The following is a 20,935-nucleotide window of genomic DNA, read 5'->3' on the forward strand; positions in this document are numbered from 1 at the left end:
CATACATACATAATAACAAGTTTGTAGAGTAGATTGGCAAAATCGTATGAGATTTCTTGCCTAAACTATTAACTAGTTTCTGGAGTACATCTTGTGGAACATATTGTGAGATGCACTCGTTTTTGTTTCCTTTCATCCTGTCGAGATATTCTAACGTAATCGTATTAACTGGTAGCTCAAATGATTATGATTAACTCTTCCTATTTCCGCAATTCCTGGAGCCGTTTATTATATCTTTTTTTTTCTTCTTGAACGAGCATTATCTGCGACTTTCGGGTTAATCAGCTGGAAGTCCGTCCGTTACGGTCTTTATCTCTGCTGTTCATACTATACATACTACTAAATATTATATAGATTCAACTTCAAATTCAATTTTGTTAATATGTGTTCTTTGCTTTTGGGGATTTAACTAAAATATCTAATAATATCTCTATAAATTCAGTTGTAAGTAAATAAAAAAATATATATAGAGAAAACATGTATTGCGTATGCCATTTGGCAAAGAAAAATTTCTTTTGTTTTTGAGTTTAGAGAATTAAACAATCTTTGATGTTATTTTGGATTCTAAAGAAGCAAAAATAGAGAAAGAGAAAAAAATCTTATATAAACACTCGTAACCAATGATTCCTTTGGTCGTTGTCTGAGCATACTTTATGAAAGAACCACGCGTGTGGTAAACGGTTTCTTCCTTTCCGTTAACAATAAAAGTACTTTGTAGTACTCAGAAGTACTATAAATAGTTTCACGGTTTTTTTAATTTAATATACTTTATGAAATAACTCGATATTATTTCTTAATTAATAAAATACATTGATTAAAACTCAACATTAGCAATATAAATCATTAAATTGTTATATAATAAATTAATTTTAACCACTTTACAAACTTGCACATTTATCCGATCACTAATTACAAATTGGTCGCAATTATTTTTCTGTCAGAACGTAATTATTTTAGTAGCTTTTAAACCGAACATTTAGGTATACCAAATCCGATTCCAACCACAGCCACATTCGATTTGCGCAGCAATTCCAATTGGATGCTCCCCTTAGTCAGTATAATTTGAGTAGTGGTCCAATTGCTCGCAATATACGGCAAAATACCCTTAAACTCCGCTTTTTAGATTATTTTTTTTGCTCTTTTGAGTAGAAAAAAGGTCTTTCAATAAATTACACCAAACTCTAAGCTATAAATATCAAATTAATATCGGAAGAGGACTGCCATCATACATTTTTTTAGAAGGGAAAGGAATTCTGCTCCAGGCAACGATCGTTTAACAAGGCCGATATCGAAGAGCTTTTCGGCCGAAATTTATGTTTATATAATGAAGACGTATAACTTTTACTCGAGATTTCATCATTTCCTTTACGAAAGGAAGCGTGAGAGTTCCCAATTCTAAAATGTTATTAATTGTAGCTTTTTAAATTGTGAATTTGAGTATAAATTTCAATTTTAACACGTGTAAAATTTTGTGTTTTTTTATTTCTGAAAAAGTGTGTCTGGTTTGAAAAGGATATACCACTTAAAGTTCGGAAAGGAAATGCACACTTCGCATGATTAATGTGTATATTCCAGTCGAACTCCATGAATATTAAATTCTGCTTAATGATGTAATTAATTAAAGAATTATTGTACGAATAAAGTATTAAAAAAAACAACATACAATTATATCATAATGGTTTTACTGTTAAGTTCCTTGTGTGTAGTGTTCATTGTTCTTTTATGCGCTGCTTCCTTCCTTTAGAACATATGTTTTACCGTTAATTTCGGTAAATCTGAGCGAACGTTTCTCCTTACGACTATACCGAAATAATGTTCTCGTGCGTACAAACATCGATATTAATTTAGCTGCTCGATGGTGAAATAACAGAATTTCGTTGTTTTTAGTAATTTACGCGATGTGTCATATATGATTGGAGTCGTTCCAAAAAATGTCCCCGTTTCATTATTTTCTTCTCTTTGTTTTGTTTAAAAAAAAAAAAAAAGAAGAAGGAGAGATGAGAAAAGAAGAGAGCGTCGCCTCCGCCACGTATGATAAATAAGTGGACCATTTTCCCATTTTGGCGTAAAATTTATATCCCCTCGAGGGTTTCGAGAAAGAGGTATTACGTGCGTGATTTTCGCCGAACTAGGTTGATGTACCGCATTTTCTACGAGAAAAAGAGAGAGACACAGACTTTTTCCCAGAAGAATTCTCCTCGGACGCTAGTGAAAAATAAATAACGTACATGGCGTAGGGAATTTCTTATTTAATAAATATTAACGTGGAAGAAGGTAGTTAGTTATTGTGCTTCGGAGACTCGGAATGCTGTATTTTACTAGTTGTAGAAGCTCAACAACCAATTAATTTATTTCATTATTTCTTCATGAAACCATATTTATTTAATTGAACTAAACAACAAAAGTTTAGTTTTTTTTATCGTGTAATTTGATTTATGCAAACCAATTATAATATAACTTACAATTGCTTTGAGTAAAGAATAATAATCACCATATTTATAGCAACAATTATACAATTACATAAACGATAAACAAGTCTAAAATCGTATACAACATGTGATAAAGAAACAAGTTTCGATATTTTACTTTCTGTTACTTGTATTAAATTACATCAATTATACAAGCGGATGGAAAATGTTACCAAATATATATTTTGAAATACACAGATAACGAAAGATGTTTCATTGCATTTTCTTTGTTCTGTATTTATTTAATTAAGAAATATACGCAAACCGGAAGCTTCTGTTTTCCTTTTTTTTTTCTTTCCTTGACCACCTTCATTTAAAGCATTATCTCTACATAGGTGTTGGCGTGCAAGTCTGCGTAATTTTCGTCTAATTAAGTCGTCTTGCTAAATAATTAAGGCTGGAAAAATGAAAGTTGGAAGACAATGGTCTGTCGCAGTCGGCAGTGCATGACTCGCACACAGATTTACAAGTGCGTTGACGTTGGAAATTCAGCAGAGGATGTTTGTCCGAAGAAATACCCCGTTAAATGTAAAATAATAAGAGTCGAGCAGTATTTAGCAGTTACTGTACATCACATCACATCTAACCGTTTATGTGGAATTGTATTCCACGAACCAAAATGCGAGTAGAGCAGAATGAACGTTGATTTGTAAAGGATGTTAAAGTTTGTCAGTTTTTAGAAACGGTTTTATAATTGAAATTAAAAATAACGTTATTAGATACGTTTTCATTGTAAGAAATAATAATTTTGGGAAATTTTTAATTCAAAACGGTTTTTTTAAGTATTTAAACATTGTAGGGTTGTAATGGATGTGGATTAAACAAACGATGTTCATGTTTAATAATAGTACGCAAGGCAATTTGTATAGTTGCTGTAGTAAACCCTAGAGTGGAGCCGCTCCCCATCACGACATACTAACTTTGATTATCTGGGTCCGCTTTTGGATTTCTTCCTTCTTTTTATATAACGGTTTTATGGTCTCGTGGAAAATGATGATTGCTAGGCTTTCAAAGAAAAAGCTTCATTTTATTTTTCTCTTGCTGCTGCTGCTTCTACTCCTCACTTCGATGAGCAGCAGCTCACAACAAAATATTCACGCCGTGTTAAACAAAAAGAAATACAACGGAATTTATACTTTACTCTCCGCTAGCAATATTCCACGAATTCTTTTCACAGATTCGTTAATTAATCAAATTCCACAAAGGAAAGAAAAACTTGCAGAATTATTCGTGTTTCGTGTACTGTTATATTGTGATTCATGACAAACAATATAAAAAAAAATAATAATTTCACATCTTTCACTTAGATAAACAAATCATAATCGTATCAGCATTTCCTAAGTTTCTTTCAATGTTAACCATCAACCATGAATATGTTTAGGGTTAAATGTCAAATAATTAATTAATCTTGCCCTGTCCAATCCAGTTATTAATGATGATTAATTCCTCCGAAAGCAATTATACCGAAACCGAAACATATAATTATTATTAAGTAATTAATGAGTGTATTTTCTACAAAATCAATATTAATTTTAATAACTTTTAATTAGAAATTATAATAGAAATATCTGTATTTGAGAACCATTTAATTAAATTTATATAATAAATTAATGGCATTAGATTTTCACAAATTTGATTATGGTTCAAAGAAACTGAAAAAAAAAACTAGTTTTAAAACAAATGGAAGAACAGAGAAAGCTTATCATTAGATAATAAATTTATACTGTAAAATTATGATACGAGATGGAAGCATGGATGTGTAAAAAGATTAAACTACATACAATAGGTTTTCTATAAATTTCATCTTGGTTTACTAGTTTAACTCACGGAGTACGATTGATATTTCGTACTGTGGAAATAATCTAAATGCAATCTTCCCTGGGTTTAATTGCAACGGTACGTGCTACGAGATACAAGCTCGGACTCGTTAGTATTCATAGGAAATACGAAATTCGTACAGTATAAATCTGAACTCGCTGGATTTTCAATTGCTCGCAGACACGGTTCAACGCGGAAATATTGTGTGTGTATTCTGCTAAAATCAAAGAATAAATATGTATTCGTTTGCGATTAATGGACTTCGAGAGGAAGAAGCAGAGAAAGAGTGTATGAGAGAGAGAGAGAGAAAGAGAGAAGTAGAAACGCAGTGTGTATTGTTTTTAGCGAATTTATGTCCTCAAAATATTAATATTTATGAATGTATATCAAGGTGATTTAATGGCAATATCACGTTCTAGTCTCAAGGGGTTCATGACCACTCTTCAATAACATTTCTTAAATTAACGTGTAATTAATCATAGGTTTTTATCAACGTTAATTAATTGCTGCACACAAAATAAATATTAATTCTTCTATCTATAAATGTATAATTACTATATAGAAAAAAAATCCTTTTATATTAAACCTGTTTTCATTGATGTTGACCATAGTTGATCCATACTGCTCGTATTAAAATCAATAGTTTACTTCTGCGCAATGCTAGAAATCTCTATCTTTCTAAATAGAAAATTTCAACAAAATAAATATGTTGAATTAAAAATTTAGTATTACAAATATATTTCTGACTGATAACTTTGTAAATTTGTGGAAACCGTAACTTTGATATGAACAGACCTTTGCAGCATTTCGAAAACAAAAGTTATGTAAGCTTTACAATATATATTTAGTATTTCGTTGGTAAATGTTTGTTATGTTATTGCGATATTATATAATAATGCTTCGTTTTAAATTTACACCATCTGGTGTAAACTGAAAACAGAATAAAAGTATAAATAATCCATAGTTTCAATATGCGGTGACAAGAGTCTGACACGACACATGTGCAATCATTCAATCAAGCATAAAACGAAATGTTTAAAATTCTTTCAGAAGTGTTGGTTCTCAAGTCTGGGCTTGAAACAAGCATGTAAATCTACTTTACAGCAAAGCGCATACTTAAGGGGGGTAAGAAAAAAGTGCGGTTTTACCGTGCTTAATAATTATACACTTACACGCCCGATGTTAATTTATTAAACACTTTTCCTCATACAATTTTGTCATATCGATCACATGTAAAAGAAGTGGATTATGCGAGGGACCCGCATGGTAATTACGTACTATGAAATTCTGGATGGCGGAGGAGGAAAAGTTAATAAAAGACGGGACGTGTACATGCATAGCAATTGGAATGAAATTCCTAGGGCTTACGAGTTGATTCCAGGTGATATATTGCCGCTTTGCTGAGACCCAACCGTGTTTTCATAACTTCCAGATCGATCGTAAATATTTTTCCACCCGATCGGCCGTTATTGCATTTCCGAATTTATCGTACATTACGCGCGTCCATTACGTAATTCCAGCACAGAACAGTGGATCCGGAGAGCGGCAATTAAAACGTAGGTGGGTTTAAATACAGTGACGAATTCTTAGGAGTCGATGACCAAATAATCCTACTCATACTAATAACTGGGGAAGGGCGTGGGCGAGTTTATTATTTTACAAGTAGAAGATATAACAACTGATTATTACTCGACGAAAACCATAAGAAAAGATATGTTGCGAATTTGTCAAGAGGCGTGTTTCCATGTGCAACAATCCTGCTAGTTTCAGTCCGAGTTTCGACCTAGTTGTGTACAATTCTGTGGCGAATTACAGTTACTTAATTTTCTCATGTACACTCGTTTAGAAAGCAAGGTGTTTTATCGTCATCACTCGCCGTGCGGATTTTATTAACTTTGCTGCTCTTTGAACTGCGATTTTGTATGGGAGCTTATTATCCCTGTGGGTGTACTCCAATGAAATTCGCAATCCTCCAATTTGCTCGCCGAGCATTTTCTTCTCGGAAATCGCTTGTGCACAGCAGTTTCTTCCACCGTTTATACTTATCGGTATTGTAAAACTTTTCAATAGTTATTCAATTGGAAGCAAACGAAGAAACGAAATAAATCTCAAAAGGACAATTATAAATAATGAAATTTATTTATTATTTGATATTCATTAATAGACAAATAATGAGAAAAGTTTTGAAAGGAAATAATTGAACATTTATAGAATTAAATGAATAATTGCGATCATTCGAATGAAATATTCATAATAATCAGCACTATGAAAAAGCATTTAATTAAAGGAATATTTACTATTACTCCATAGAAAGAATATCGATTAATGTTATCAGAGAAAAGCTACGACCATAAGCACTAATGCTGATTAAACCGCACTGCCAAAAACAAAAATAAATGACGCGCTTTATAATTTGTGTCGTTTTAATTAAACTATTTCCTGTTCGCTATCAGGCGAATTCCTGCAAAAAGAGACCCACAAGCAGTAAGTGATTAAAATAATCACACTTATATGAATACAAAAACCTTGGATCTTTTAAATGTCGCAACAATAATAGATATACCACGAATGTATCCAAGAAAAAAGATATATATTTATATACAAACTATTTGTACTAACATTATTTATGAATTACATTCCAATAGGATATTTATACTAATCTCTACACTATTTAATTAACATATACATAAATATTACTTAAGTTAAGTTTGTAATGTAAAAAAATAATATATAATTCGTACATCAAACAATTCATCTACAATTTATTAATAACTGTTGTATTACTAAATGTTATTACTTAACGTTTTCCCAAGACGCGTCGAGCACTATTGGCTGTATTGTGTAATAACGATGACATTGTTACCAAGTCCCTAATGGATTTTATCGGTTACCAATAATAATCCAATTTGAGCTGAAGCCACATCGCAAGGCAAGGCTCTTATCTAAGAAAGTGTAACGTTATTAAATTACCGCTGTTACATAAAAGTCAAACGAGACTAATTTCGAATTACGCGATGCGACAAAACTGTGAAATTTCCGTGATTTCCGACAGCTTCTTTCGTTTGCTTTATTGTCACAATAACTATTGCAAAACAGTAACGCTGAACGCTGGCGAAACCAGATCGAACCAGAGAGACAATATTGCCATTATATTGACCTATCTATGATGCAGGCAGCGATGTTAATTGGCTTGCACCTAACATTTATGTATTGATCGTTCCACGTGGTGGTGGACCGTTTAATGTCCCTGTCTGTTCAGTCATTATAACTCAGCCTCTGGTCATTCATTTAAACCCTGCTCAATTATTACTACGTACCTCAACGCAGCACTCTGATTTTGAATGCACTCTAGTCCTCCTTTCCATTCATATCATGTAAGATTAGTGCTGCCTATTATATGAATTCGACATGCAGTTATAAAGAATACAACGTCACAATATTTGTCTGTAATGCCGTCATAAGCTGTCATTCAATAATTTAATGCGAATCTGTAGAATTTCTATTCAAAGATTCAGAAATATTCTAATAATTTCAAATCGATGATTTGCACTGACTACTATTAACTTTTATTAATGTTGCTATAAATGTAAACAACTTTTTATACGACAATTTATAAAAAAGTTAAGCAAAATGTTTCATAAATAATATATGGATTGGTGATCGCAGAGCTTGAATTTCAACATGTTTTGCTACTGTATATCTCAGAAAATCCACAAGAAGAAAGTTTCAATAAACGCTAAGAATGTGCTGAAATAATGTGGCCAAATCAGTCATTAGTTTAAATTAGAGTGAATAAGTAAATCAATTTCGTTTTATAAAACTGTTTAATTTTCAACTAGGAATAATAATGATAATCAAGATAAAATTTAATTTTCAAAAATTTTACGATTTGTGACAATAAAACGCACATAAATTTAGAATTAATGAACCCAAATTGGCTACTTTTTTTTCTGTTGGGAAATGTTCTAAGTAATCGGATTACGAACGCGTCGTTATTGCATAATTCAAGTGAAGAGTTTCACTGAAATTTCTGGTCTAATTATATTCATGGTATTTAGCATAAAACCTTATATTCTCATAATTTTACACTTTTGGGACTATGGAATTTTATTAACTGAATTAAAAATGAAATACGACAGTAAATTAGTACAATTATTCAGTGATTATAATACAACTTTTTTTTTTTAATTTTATAGGAAATTTTTTAAAAGTTTTAATATGTAATTCTTTGTAGTATTTTTCTTATTCTTAAGGTGACATGAGTCTACATGATTTCCTTGGCTTTAATACGTCATTTCCTGAGCCAACGTTCTGCATGGTTTAAAGCTATTTGTAAGTTATACCAAGCGATACGACCTCTAAATGATGACATTAGTGCAACATAATCTGCAAATGAAGGAGATTTTTATGATTAAATGTTGGTAGATCATAGTATATAACATTTCACATAGTGCTTCACATCCTGTATATTTCATCACATTAGAGCGAGAATATCCAAATTCACTTTGAAAATGTGTAACATTAAACAGATCAATCTCGTCCGAATTTTCGGTTATAGAATGAGCAGCTTCTAGTTGTTGAAGCAATTAATCACTTGGTGATGCAGTGCATTGAATTCTGTGTGGGACAATGGATAAGAATATATAGGAGGAAGAAAAAAAATGTTGGCGAAGGCGACTCACGCACTCGCTTTACGTGCCTTAATGTCATTGATCTGAATGTAGTCGACGTGTTGGACTACTCTGACCTCTTTCCCAAGAAGAAATAGATTTCATTATTTATTAATTTTGGTACACTTTCCACCAAATTAAACCAAACAACAACAACAAAAAAACAAAGAGAAATAAATAACGAAACCGTGCAAATGTTTCATTTCATTTCACCCGAAATAAAATTATATATTAATCACAAGGAAACAAAAGGCCTTTGTTGCAATTCAAACAGTAACAGCACGGATTGTAATGCACGTTCATAATTTACTGTTCAAATAAAGCAGAAACACGTCAAACAAAAATATATGTAGATATAAAAAAAAAGACAAATTTCTCGTACAGCTGATAACTGGAAAACACGTTCGTGTTTGTTTTTCGAAAATAATTTTAAAACACTCACCCGGCTGACCTTATTATCGATCTGTGTAGTAAAACGAAAAAAAGAAAAATAATATGTGCTCACCTGCAAATAAAAAGAACAAAAAAAAAACATGAAAGCGTTAATTGTTGGATTCAATTATCGCGCGGCGCGATTTTTCGTTGTTGTTTCTTTGTCATAATTTGTAGAATTTCGTTCGTAGCCAAAGAATGGCACGAACATGCGCCATCATGCTCCACACGCATCGATTGTCCACCCCCGCACACAAAAAAAAATGCTCAACACCCACAGGAATTATTTTAGATACCGGTTGATCCAGAACATTTCATTCGTTATAATGAAAAATGAGGTGTCTGTTCATATTTTGTTCAGTAGATCATTAAATTATTGTCAATTTAGATCGCATCGTTTTATTCTTCTACATAGATTTATTGTTGAAAATCATACAAATTCATTCAGTATTATTTAAAAGCTATTATTTATTTAGATCAGATCTATTTACCAACTGTGCATATGAGATTTTCAATTATTTACATATGAACCGCAATTGAACATGATATGTTGAAATATTCAGTAAAAATAGGGAATTGTATTAATTTAAATTGTTTTAATGGTAACTGAAATATTGATTTTTTTATAAATAGTTCAGTTGATTGACTTTTGCTGTGACGTACATTGCGCGAAAACAATCAGATGATTATGGAAAGACTAAAGAATCAAGGTTATTTCATACTGAATATACTGGAATGTTTTATTTATTAACTTGTTTTCCTGATCGACTATTTTAGCAAACGTTTTATTTATTTTCATTAAGAATAAAGTATAAATGTGCATAAAAACTTAAGAAACGCTTGACCATATCAGTAATTGTTTTAAACTAATTGATAAACTAATTAAATTATTGTAGATGCATTAAAATATCTAATAATTATTAAAGTCGGTGATGATTTATTGTACGAATTTGAACGAAATCGTGGACAAAAGGCCAAATATTACCTGCAGAAAAGGTCGAAGTATTTGTTGATGAAAATGCCAAACCACAAAAATAGTCTGTAAGAATCTCTGTTACCTGCATGCTCACTACACTTTACATCTGTCGATAATCGACTTCTCTACTTCTTATGGCTGGAAAGGTTAGGGACAGGCAAAAACCATTTGGGTCCCTTCCAAAAGCGATTATGCAGCTTCCTGAATATAACGACAACTATTTGACAGATATACTGTCAAATAAATATTGTATCGACGAATGTTAATGTTAAAAATAATAGGATTTACATTTTTTGTTATTATACATATTAGTTGAAATAATCAAAATAGAATGTAAACTGTGATATTTATTGTAAATTGGAATCGACAAGAATAGAACCTGTAAAATGATCGAACTTATAATTCATTTAAACAAGTCTAAGTTTGTAAATGTAGAGCTGTAACGCAACAATCAATCGAGCTATTGCATTAAAAATTAAACATCTCCATCGCAGCGAGGAAGGGCGTTGTTTTCCAGCAGGGAAATGATTCGTCGATGACTCAACAGAAACTTTATGACCAGTCCTTGGTGGTCACCAAGCGTTTTTACCTGACCATCAAACCCTTAGATTGCTATCTCTACGGCTCCCTTATCTCAATGATAAGAACCTATCCGTTACCCAACTCAGGCAATGAGAACCAAAGAATTTACAATGCAAATATATTTATTTTTTAAAACATTTTTCCAAAATCAACATTTTTATTGCATCGAAATGATCAGTACATTTATTTATTTCCTTGCATTGGAATGTTCATATCATAACTGTTTGGGTAAGGTAAGAAAAGTAAGCGACCTCGTTGCGATTTTAGATTAGTATTTGACATTTAATGACCACACTGATAATAATGGTAACTAGCAACAGCCAGGAAACCGTTCGGGTTTATAAATAGAACCACACAAACTTTCCAAATATCGCACACAAGTGCGAGACCCAAAACTCCCATAAATTACAGACGAACAATGTCAGATTATACACATCGAAATATTTGTTTTATGTAAATAAAATTTATCACGAGTTTGTTTATAATCAACGACATTTACATTCACTACAAAAGTGACATTAAACTTATTTTTATATGTTCCGATTTAGAAAGACAACAAATCCATTAACGTCGATCAACATTCTTTAGCATTGCTTGGAAACTGGACAAAAATATTTTTCTCAAATAAATTGCGCTAACAATTTCCAATTACAGGTCTGTAATGACGAAAACCAGGAAGAGCGAAGCAGGTTTAGCACTGAGCTGAGCAAATAGATGCCAAGAAAAACAGAGCGCCGACTAATAAATTCGAAAGGAATCAATATTACGTCTGCCAGTTTGAATTGAAAAGTTTCAACGGTATATCAACACGATAAAAAGTATCGACTTTTATTTATTTCGATGTATAAATGTGCGAATTTGTTCAAACTTGCATAACATTACTTATAGAAGTACAGTATTTTTTACTTAAATCAATATATGTAAATTTAATATAATTATTTCCTCATTTAATTTCCTGATCAATGTTCATATAAATTTGTACGTATCGAGTGATATACTTGTTTATTCCATCAATTATTTTGAATTTTATATAAGCTGGAAACAGCAAAGCTCATATACAAGTATTGACTATATGATTTCGCTCGAAAATTAAATATTTTTAGATAAATCAATACAAAATTTTTAACTATATAAATTAGAGCAAGCATTTGTAACTATTTTATAGGAATGTCTAGTAATCTTAAATGATTTCAAACTTTTTACAACGAAATTAAACATTCCACACGTCCTAAAAACAATCTGTTGAAACTGCCAACCAAAGCATTCGTCTCTTTCAGTTCGTGGGGTTTTTGGCTCAAAAGAGCATCACACAAGTCCTAGTAGGTCACGTAAATCAACGGAGTTTGCTCCCAGGCGATTTAAAAGGTTCAAAGATAGTCCAACTTCGTGGCGGATATACATCTTCTCCTCTTCCAAGAATTTTAGAAATTCTTGAGGGAAAAAGTATGTTCAAGAACCTCCAAGATTAAGGTAAATATAAATAAGGAATCGACGCTGTGACAGGAAACACTTTTGCGTGCGCTAAGAGATACTTTAATCTTATCTTCTCTGAATACTTACGTCAAGACTATCATATTTCTATAATAGATATTATCAATTAACAAATCTTTGCATTTGATTTTTTATATCACCATATCACTTATCAACTAAAACTCTTCAATAAGAACACATTTAGTTATGTAAGTTAATTTTGTCTTTACTTTAAAAATGAATATAACATCATGTTAAATGTTAAACTTAGAGAAAGGAATTCTATTGATATTTGACGAATTACTACGTTTTTTCTGTTTAAAATCTGGTAGTCGTTGACGTAATAGTACATCTTTGCTGTTACTGTGTTAAAGTTTAAAGAATATTCATATTTGAAATCTTTTCAATCCAGACAAAAGCACACAACTACTTCTCTTTTCGTTAAGTATCAAACGTGTTTGATGAAAGAAACATTTTCGAGTTTAATATCTTTAAGGTCAACCAAACACTCAATTATTCCACACGACTGAAACATGTACATTCGGAAATAGAAACGTTAGATCTAATATCGCAGTTGGACTATTATATAAAATGTATTTCTATGGAAACCAGATATTGTAAAAAGATCAATGGTCCTTGGATCCTTTTTCAAGTTCGCATCCTTTATACTCAGGAAATTTCAATCCGTCCCTTTTCCTTTTCAAGTTTATAAAAATAGCAGAAATTCAATATTTTTTGAGTCCATACCACACCACAACACACCACATCCAAACTTGATATCAATTTCATTTCGAACATTGAAAATCGGTTAAGTAAAATAATAAAATTGCTTCAAGAAACGAAATTGAATTTCTATTATTATAGAAAGTTATTACGACATGATTAGATCCATAATAAGAAAGTGAATTATAACATTTCACCTTATACAGTTTGTTTGTTATTGCTCTCGTCTTTTGAGTAATTCTTTTCAATTCACGAACTATCTTTAAACGTAGACAGTAGTTTCCTTTGTTGTTTTGTTGATTTGAATTCCGAAACATCTGCTCGACGGTTCGCAGCCCAGAAATTAAATGTTTAATTATCATGATGATATTGTTTCCGTTCTAAATTAAGAACGTGTTATGCAAGAGGCCGCAGACAAGCCAACGCATTGACAGCCTGCAATAAATACACGAGCCGACAATATACATACATGCATATATTTATTTCGTTAATTGTTAACACATTGAAATCACTTTCTCCAGCTCATTTTAATGAACGTGGTGCTAATTGCACCATAGATAGGTAAATGTCACGTTTCACGAATTAATTCCTCCTAGGTATGGTAGTTAATCTAAATCTATCGGGCAATACGTTCAATTTTCTTTTTCTGTGATAAACATGGGAATTAAGCGGTTCAGTTTCTTGTTCTCTCTATATATACATACGACTCTAACAACAGACAACAACTTTCTCATTCCAATTAAATTCAACGATTTATTTGTATTTGTCAATATGTCTTTAATAAATTTACTCGATTTGAAAATAATCATGCGAAATTAGTGCTCAATGTGTGAAACTGCATTGCAATTAAACTTTCCCAAATAATATTTAAAAAAAAAAGAAGAATGTACGGAAAGACATTTTGATCAACAATTGCAACAATTCGTGTTTTAAATGCTATTATTATTAATAATTTTACTACGTTTTTTAAAATATTATTATTATTGTGTTAAATTGTAAAACGTAAATAAGAAGTCATTATTTTATTTGGCATGACTTAGAATAATGTTACACTTGACATTTTAAAAGATACGATGAGCAAACTCGATACCTGAACTGTAAATTGCAGGTAAAACTTGAACCAAAGACACGATGAAAAGGTTCAGCCTGTCTGTACATGTCGTTGCCCAGAAACCAAACTATGGTAACACCTGCAATTTTTCAAAGAATCACCAATTGGACAAGAAACTTGAAACAGGTACGTACATGCACAAATATAACGCTACACCTGCAGATTAAACGTAATAAAAAAAGACACTATAGAATTAAGTTAAGTCAATAAATTTACAGGTGATTTTTTTTTTATTTTGACTTCTGCAATTACAATATTTGCACCTGACTTTACAGTTTCAATCATTTGTCCAATATGCATTTAAGTATAATTCAAGCAATTCGGTAATAAGTAATATAATTTCAACAAATCCAATATATAAATGTATGTAACAGAAAAAACAATTTATTTTTTAGTGTTAAATTTAGTAGTTGTTAAACAAAATTGTTTATTTATTCAATTAGATCGATTTTTCTTAAAACAAAAACTGGTTCCTAAATGATAAATAAAGCAATATGCCAAAATGAAAATACCAGTTTTACTTTTAATGGCAAGTGAGACTTGTTTATTGCCAGTCGGATTGGATTAACTGAAGAACGTATTTTTAAATAAATTATATATGTTAAATAACGATAATTCAACAAACCCTGATTATCATTACATTAGTAGAAATGTGTAAAGAAAAATATTATTTTGTAGTATCTGTTTCTGATAGGATTTGTGTCTTTTCTAGGAAGTGTGTGTATATTTAGCAGGAAATAAATATGTTTAGATACTTCCAAACTTTATAATTCGTAGAATAGAATAGTATTTACGATTAAGCTGTAGAGTAAGTAAAGGCAATGATAAGTAGGTTTGAATCTGGAAATTACACTTACAAAATGTATAAAAATAGCCCGTTTCTTCATATAAACTTATAATAATAGCACGTGGTTGGTGAAAGCGTTCAGCGGACAAATTTCTCCAGCCATCGAATTACATCCGTGGTTTCTTAGAAATGGAATCGTCGGTAATAAAGTATTGCTGAAGGTTCAGTGGAAAACGCGCAAAGTTGGGTTGAATCGATGGATGAGGATAGGATGTTTTCGGGAGCAGCTCGAAATGTTCATAGAAAATCGAAATATCAGACGACCAAAAGTGCTACGTGACTATAAAAATAACTGTAAATGAAGCCGTGAACAAAATACTAATATTATTTATAGGAATCTTTGCTGGGAATACGAAATGTGCTTATCATATTTTCTTAGATTGTTTTATTGCCATATGCGCTCGAGCCGCTTGTTAACATTATTTGCCCCCACACAAAGAACGGATTTAATTCTTTCGTATCAGTTGCATTTACATCAACGATATTTACGTTTTCAGTCGTAGTCTTGCATAGAGTGAAATGTTTATAGCAGCAGGTGCATCAACTTCATCCATTTCTCATCTCTAAAGATACATAGCTTACTTTTTTAATCGCATTTTCGCCTTGACAATCCCACGAGTTTAATCAATGCCAACAAGAGTATTTGGCATTGATGTGAATAGGCAAGCAGCAGCAGATAGTTCCAATTGCATCATAACACCTCCTCCTCCTCCTCTTCTCCATCTAATCAATAATAAAGATTTTGACTTGGGCGCAATGAAAACCCATTTACGGACGACCACAAAAGAATATTCATTATTCGATGCATCCACTTTGGAGGTGATAAAATCAAAGATTTACTTTTATTAGTCATAAAGAAACTTTTTCTTTTCGTTTCCTTAAAAAAGGAATCCTGTGATCCCATTCAATTTGGTGTCATCAAGAACAGGAACGTGTTATAAATTGCTTCGGACTTGTCAGAGCCTAGACAATACAATCATAAAGCAATTATAAACAATTTACGTTTTTTTTTGTTTTGATCCCACGATGAACCTCGGACATTAATGGGATAGTAAATTTTCTCGAAAGTGTTATCACAGTAGGAAAATTAAAAAACACTTAAGCTATAAATAATGTTCAGCTGGTAAAATTCTATAAATAGATCTGTAAAGTAAGAAATTCAATTATTACGAAATGGTAATGCGTGTATCGAGTGGGCATCAGAAACGATCCTAGAGCTGTAATGCAATAAGGTGCATATTACAACACATGAAAGAATACAAGTAGAAAGAATCAAATGTTAATTGCGAAGATGGGAATCAATTTTTATGGCACGACAAGAATGACACTTAATCATAGCAAGTAGTATTTATGAGTCATTCATATAAAATGTTTGTAAAACATTGTCGTCTGCACTGTTTGTGAATGTGTTTTTCTTTCTCTCTTTTTGCTTCTGTTCTGTTCAAATATCATTTTGTTTATTATTTAGTTTTTTATTTTCTTTTCTTTTCTTTTTCTTTTAACGTCAGAAACATATGAGAGAGGCGCATCAGATAGATGTTGAAAACAGTGGCTGCGGTGTATTTGTAGAAACAGGATTTTGCAAAGTAGTTACGACTGTCTTAATGTGGGGTAAAGAAGTAGGTCGTATACCCGAAACGTAAGTTCGCGAAGGGTGCGGTTGGATATTACACAAAAACATAATAGTTACCTTATCTGCAGGTACGTGCCTCGTCATCTTGCGTAATTAAACTATCCTTATGGGAAACAGTGGGTTCTTGTAGAACAAAAATCTTGAGCAAAAATACCTCCAAGTTTACTAAACACTACTCCATTACGTTATACCACCGCGCGCAGCTACCAAAACACGCACAGGATTGCACAAAAATTACTATTACAGCACGGTCTTCTTCATCGTTCTGCAAAGTTTCTTCTATTTTTTTTTTGTTTCTCTCTTCTTATCGTGTCGGGTCGTCGAAGTTGCAACAAAAATAAACAAAACACCACTTATACAACACACCCGACGTACAGAGCCACAAATAACGACCAGGAACCACTACAACAATGCAATGCAGCAGAGCTATCGTCTGCGCGGACTCAATGCGCGCCTTCGATCCCTCCTGGTTCTGTGTGGGCTATGATGATATTCCATCATAGGAAACCAGCTGCTACAACACCATGGAGCGCATTACACCACCGCGACATCTCTACTCTACTCGTGCCAACTACATACGAAGTCGAAGCATCCATCCCTTCAATCAATGGGGTGTCCATTTTTATAGAATTTCACCATTTCCATTTAAACATGTTGAAACCTGCTAACTTGCAACAATCAATTTCAAGTACTAATATTCAGCAACATCTCAATTTTATAACTTACAAAACCTACATCTTTATATAAAGACTATAAAATGATGTCTATCTCTAAATTGATTATATAGAAAGCTTCTATAATAAATCATTGATAAATTATCAGTTTGTCTTTTTCTCTCTATATATATATATAATAAAGACAGTGTTATAAATTTTAAATATTTTGACACTATACGAAACAAACTAGAACTTACATGGAATTAATTTCTAGCAAAAATTGTTCCAAGACATTTAAAATCTAATATAATTTGAGGAAAATTACATTTTTTTATAAAAAACAATCATACTTTATAGTTTTGAGAATTATCAAAACTTAATAAAGAGATTTATTATTTAATTGTTATATTTATAGTTTCAAGTTTGATTAATACAGTAATACATAAACTATATATTTTTAATGATTATTACACTGTTTCTGCCATCCTTTGATGCTTATCGAACTCAACATTGGATTGTATAAATTGAAAAATTTGAAAGTATACAACCTTATAATTATATAATAAAAAGACTGGCAACTTTATATACATTAAATCTATGTATGTTTCCCAAAATGTACGTTGGTAGAGTCCTCTGGTGATATATATGTGCGATCTCAGTAGCTGTCATGCAGTAGTTATTTTGTTGCATTTCGCAAATATTGAAGTGTACATAACCTGCTTGGTTTTAATGAAAATAAGAATTATAAATAGTCAGTAAACAGTCATGTCAGACGACAAAAACGAGGAGGAAAACGACGATCCTATCAGAATAATAGCGGTAAGGGCATTTTCTCATTGAAAACCAAAAGAAACTTCGAACCAGGTGTTCGGCGACTTAAAACACCTACTCACATCTATACCTAAAAAGTAAATGTCCACAGTATCTCCAAATTTGAGTCTACGCTATTTCTGACTAATTATCACCTTTTATCATTAATTAACTATAAGCTTTTTGCAACGAAACTCTAATTTTGTAATTAATTAAACTATATTTTTCGTAATTTTCATGTACCTTAATTAACTTGATTGTTACCACTCCTTGTTAGATGTTTAGATTACATTACAGGGTATTTTTTTATACACAAAAAAAAATATATTTCGTTTAAATCATAATTTACTATGCAGATTAGTATAATTATTGAAAAGTACTGCCCACATGGACAATTTTGTTCTACATAAATAGGAGTGGTTTAAAATCATAAATCTTTTAAATTTCTTAACTCTACAAATCCTTTCTAATATTTACTTAACGCTTCTTTTATATAACAGTAGCTTCATATGTATAGTTTGAATTGTAAATATTGTCGTAAAGTGATGAATCAGATTATTTTCTTCTATTTATTTATATTACTTGTATAATAAAGTCTATAGTCAAATGTTGATTATTCATATTATTATTATTATTTTTAATAATTCTTTCTGCTTTTAGCAAGCAGTTAAAAGCTTATACAAATTTCGAGATTATTATTTTGAACACCATAGCATTGAAAATGCAGACAATAGGAACTCAGATATAGAATTAGAATTGAATAAGACTCTTAATTTATTTGATAAATATAAAGGTAAGCACACACGAGTGAAGCAGACGGATGACTCATGGTTTATTAACGATTCTTCCGTGCCCCATTACAGACTGTGCAATCAAAAATGACAGAGGAAAGTATTATTATCTGAAAGGTTATGCTTTGAACATAGTGCCTAAATATAGTAAAGAAGCCGAAGAATTGCTATCGAAGGCAATCAAATTGGATCCTAAAATCGTCGAAGCCTGGAACGAGCTCGGCGATTGCTATTGTAAGAATAACAATTTAATAGAGGCCATCAATTGCTTCAATAAAGCTTTAAATTATGTAAGTGCATAAACGATAAATATGATTCAATGTTTGTTCATTGATTTCTGTTCATTGTTCTAGGGAAAGAATAAGGTGTCTTTGCGAAACTTGTCGATTCTTGAGAGGCAACGGCCGGCAATTACTGCCGAAGACAAGATCAATAATATAGAGAGAGGTTTGATGCTCGCTAAGGAAGCTGTTCAATTAGACCCGCAAGATGGGCATTCCTGGGCTGTTCTCGGAAATGCCCACCTGTCTGCATTCTTCGGGATATCCCAGAATCCCAAAACCCTCAAGCAGTGTCTGAGCGCCTACAATCAAGCGGTTTGCGAATTAATTTGAATTCCTGTTTGCGTTATCTAATTCCAAACATGTTTCAGGAGAAAGATGTAACTGCCAAATGCACTGCTGATTTGCATTATAATAAAGCTGTGGTACGTACACATCCATTCTGTATCTATCATTTTATTTGTAAATTTCAAGAAAGTGAATATGAATTATTTATTATTTGTAGATGTTGAAATATGAAGAGGAATATTTATTGGCCATTGATTCATTTACTAAAGCCGTTATGTATGATCCAACGTGGGAACAGCCCAAGAATAAAATAAAACAATTGGTGAAATATCTGAAGGAAATAACAGATATGGTAAGTAGTAGCGGAAAGATGAAATCGAAGAAGCTGCAACAATTGCTACAGGTAATGAACATAAACGTAATGAATATCATATATTACCTTTAATTAAATAATTGTCGTAGTCTGTCAATTCCAAGTTACTTGGTCCTTACAGTGGAGGAAGTTATTCCACTCCCAATGGCCAGAGCGTCACGTTGCAAGAGGTGACTGTGAATGAGTTGATTGGTGGATTCAATGAGGAAAAGGTCGTACTGGGAAAAGTTGTCTGTTCGGTGTACAATGAGGAAACTGTCCCGTTGTAAGTAATTCTCTCTATATTTTACAAATCTATTTTCATAATTAAAAAAAAGAAAGAACAATAACACGAGATGGAGTTGTATATATATATATATAAAGTTATATAAATATAGTATTTTCCTAATAATTACAATTTGCTCCATGCTCACTTGTATTAAAACAATAAGTTATTATTATTATCCATTAGAAAAAAAAAATGCTGTTATTCTTATAAAAAAAACACACGCACTTTTGTATTTTTTTGTTTTAGTACATTTTGTTTGGTAGATAAAATAGGAACTTGCGTCGTTGCAACTATTTACAACTTGGCCAATGGAAGGGGTGTCATAATCGGCGATTCCGTGGCAATTCCGGAGCCCTATGTTACGGACGTAGATTTTAAATACGATGGCAATGTGAGTAGTAGTATGTCCATTCTTAACGCTAAGGCATCTCAGCACTTCATTCGATTGTCGTCGTTTGTTGCAGGAGTACAAATTTAGATTGATCCGAATAGAAACGCCACTCGTCTTAGTCATTAACGGAAAGAAGACGAGCAGGGATTACCAGGCGGGCGTTCAAATGTCTCTGTTTAAAAAGTTCGATTAACACTATTACTATATATACAGCACTCTCATTTTCGTTCGTTTAAGTTCGTTAGATTTAGTGGACCAATTAAAATTTAATATATATAATATAATAATTTTGGTATACTGTAACTATTTCTAAAAAATAAACTTTGTTTACTAAAAAAGAGAGAGAG

The 20,935-nt window shown here is 31.8% G+C and overlaps 2 protein-coding genes across 2 annotated transcripts in view; one reads left to right on the top strand and one right to left on the bottom strand.

The window, feature by feature from the left end:
* Positions 1-17,319, bottom strand: part of LOC108556755 (ubiquitin-like protein 3) — a 28,785-nt gene extending 11,466 nt beyond the window's left edge. The window contains exon 1 of the mRNA XM_017912991.1: positions 16,788-17,319. Coding sequence (XP_017768480.1) covers positions 16,788-16,814 — 27 coding nt within the window. The 5' untranslated portion in view covers positions 16,815-17,319. The remainder of the gene's footprint in view (positions 1-16,787) is intronic.
* Positions 17,320-18,044: 725 nt separating this feature from the next.
* LOC108556754 (tetratricopeptide repeat protein 5-like) lies at positions 18,045-20,908 on the top strand. Its single transcript, XM_017912990.1, has 9 exons — positions 18,045-18,205; positions 18,857-18,989; positions 19,060-19,277; positions 19,341-19,583; positions 19,640-19,693; positions 19,774-19,959; positions 20,019-20,194; positions 20,444-20,588; positions 20,662-20,908. Exons 1-9 carry the CDS (start codon positions 18,152-18,154, stop codon positions 20,779-20,781), a joined length of 1,329 nt encoding a protein of 442 aa, XP_017768479.1. The 5' UTR covers positions 18,045-18,151; the 3' UTR covers positions 20,782-20,908.
* Positions 20,909-20,935: the final 27 nt, after the last annotated feature.

Source organism: Nicrophorus vespilloides, unplaced genomic scaffold (assembly GCF_001412225.1).
Source record: "Nicrophorus vespilloides isolate i.1.1-1 unplaced genomic scaffold, Nicve_v1.0, whole genome shotgun sequence".
Taxonomy (NCBI): domain Eukaryota; kingdom Metazoa; phylum Arthropoda; class Insecta; order Coleoptera; family Silphidae; genus Nicrophorus; species Nicrophorus vespilloides.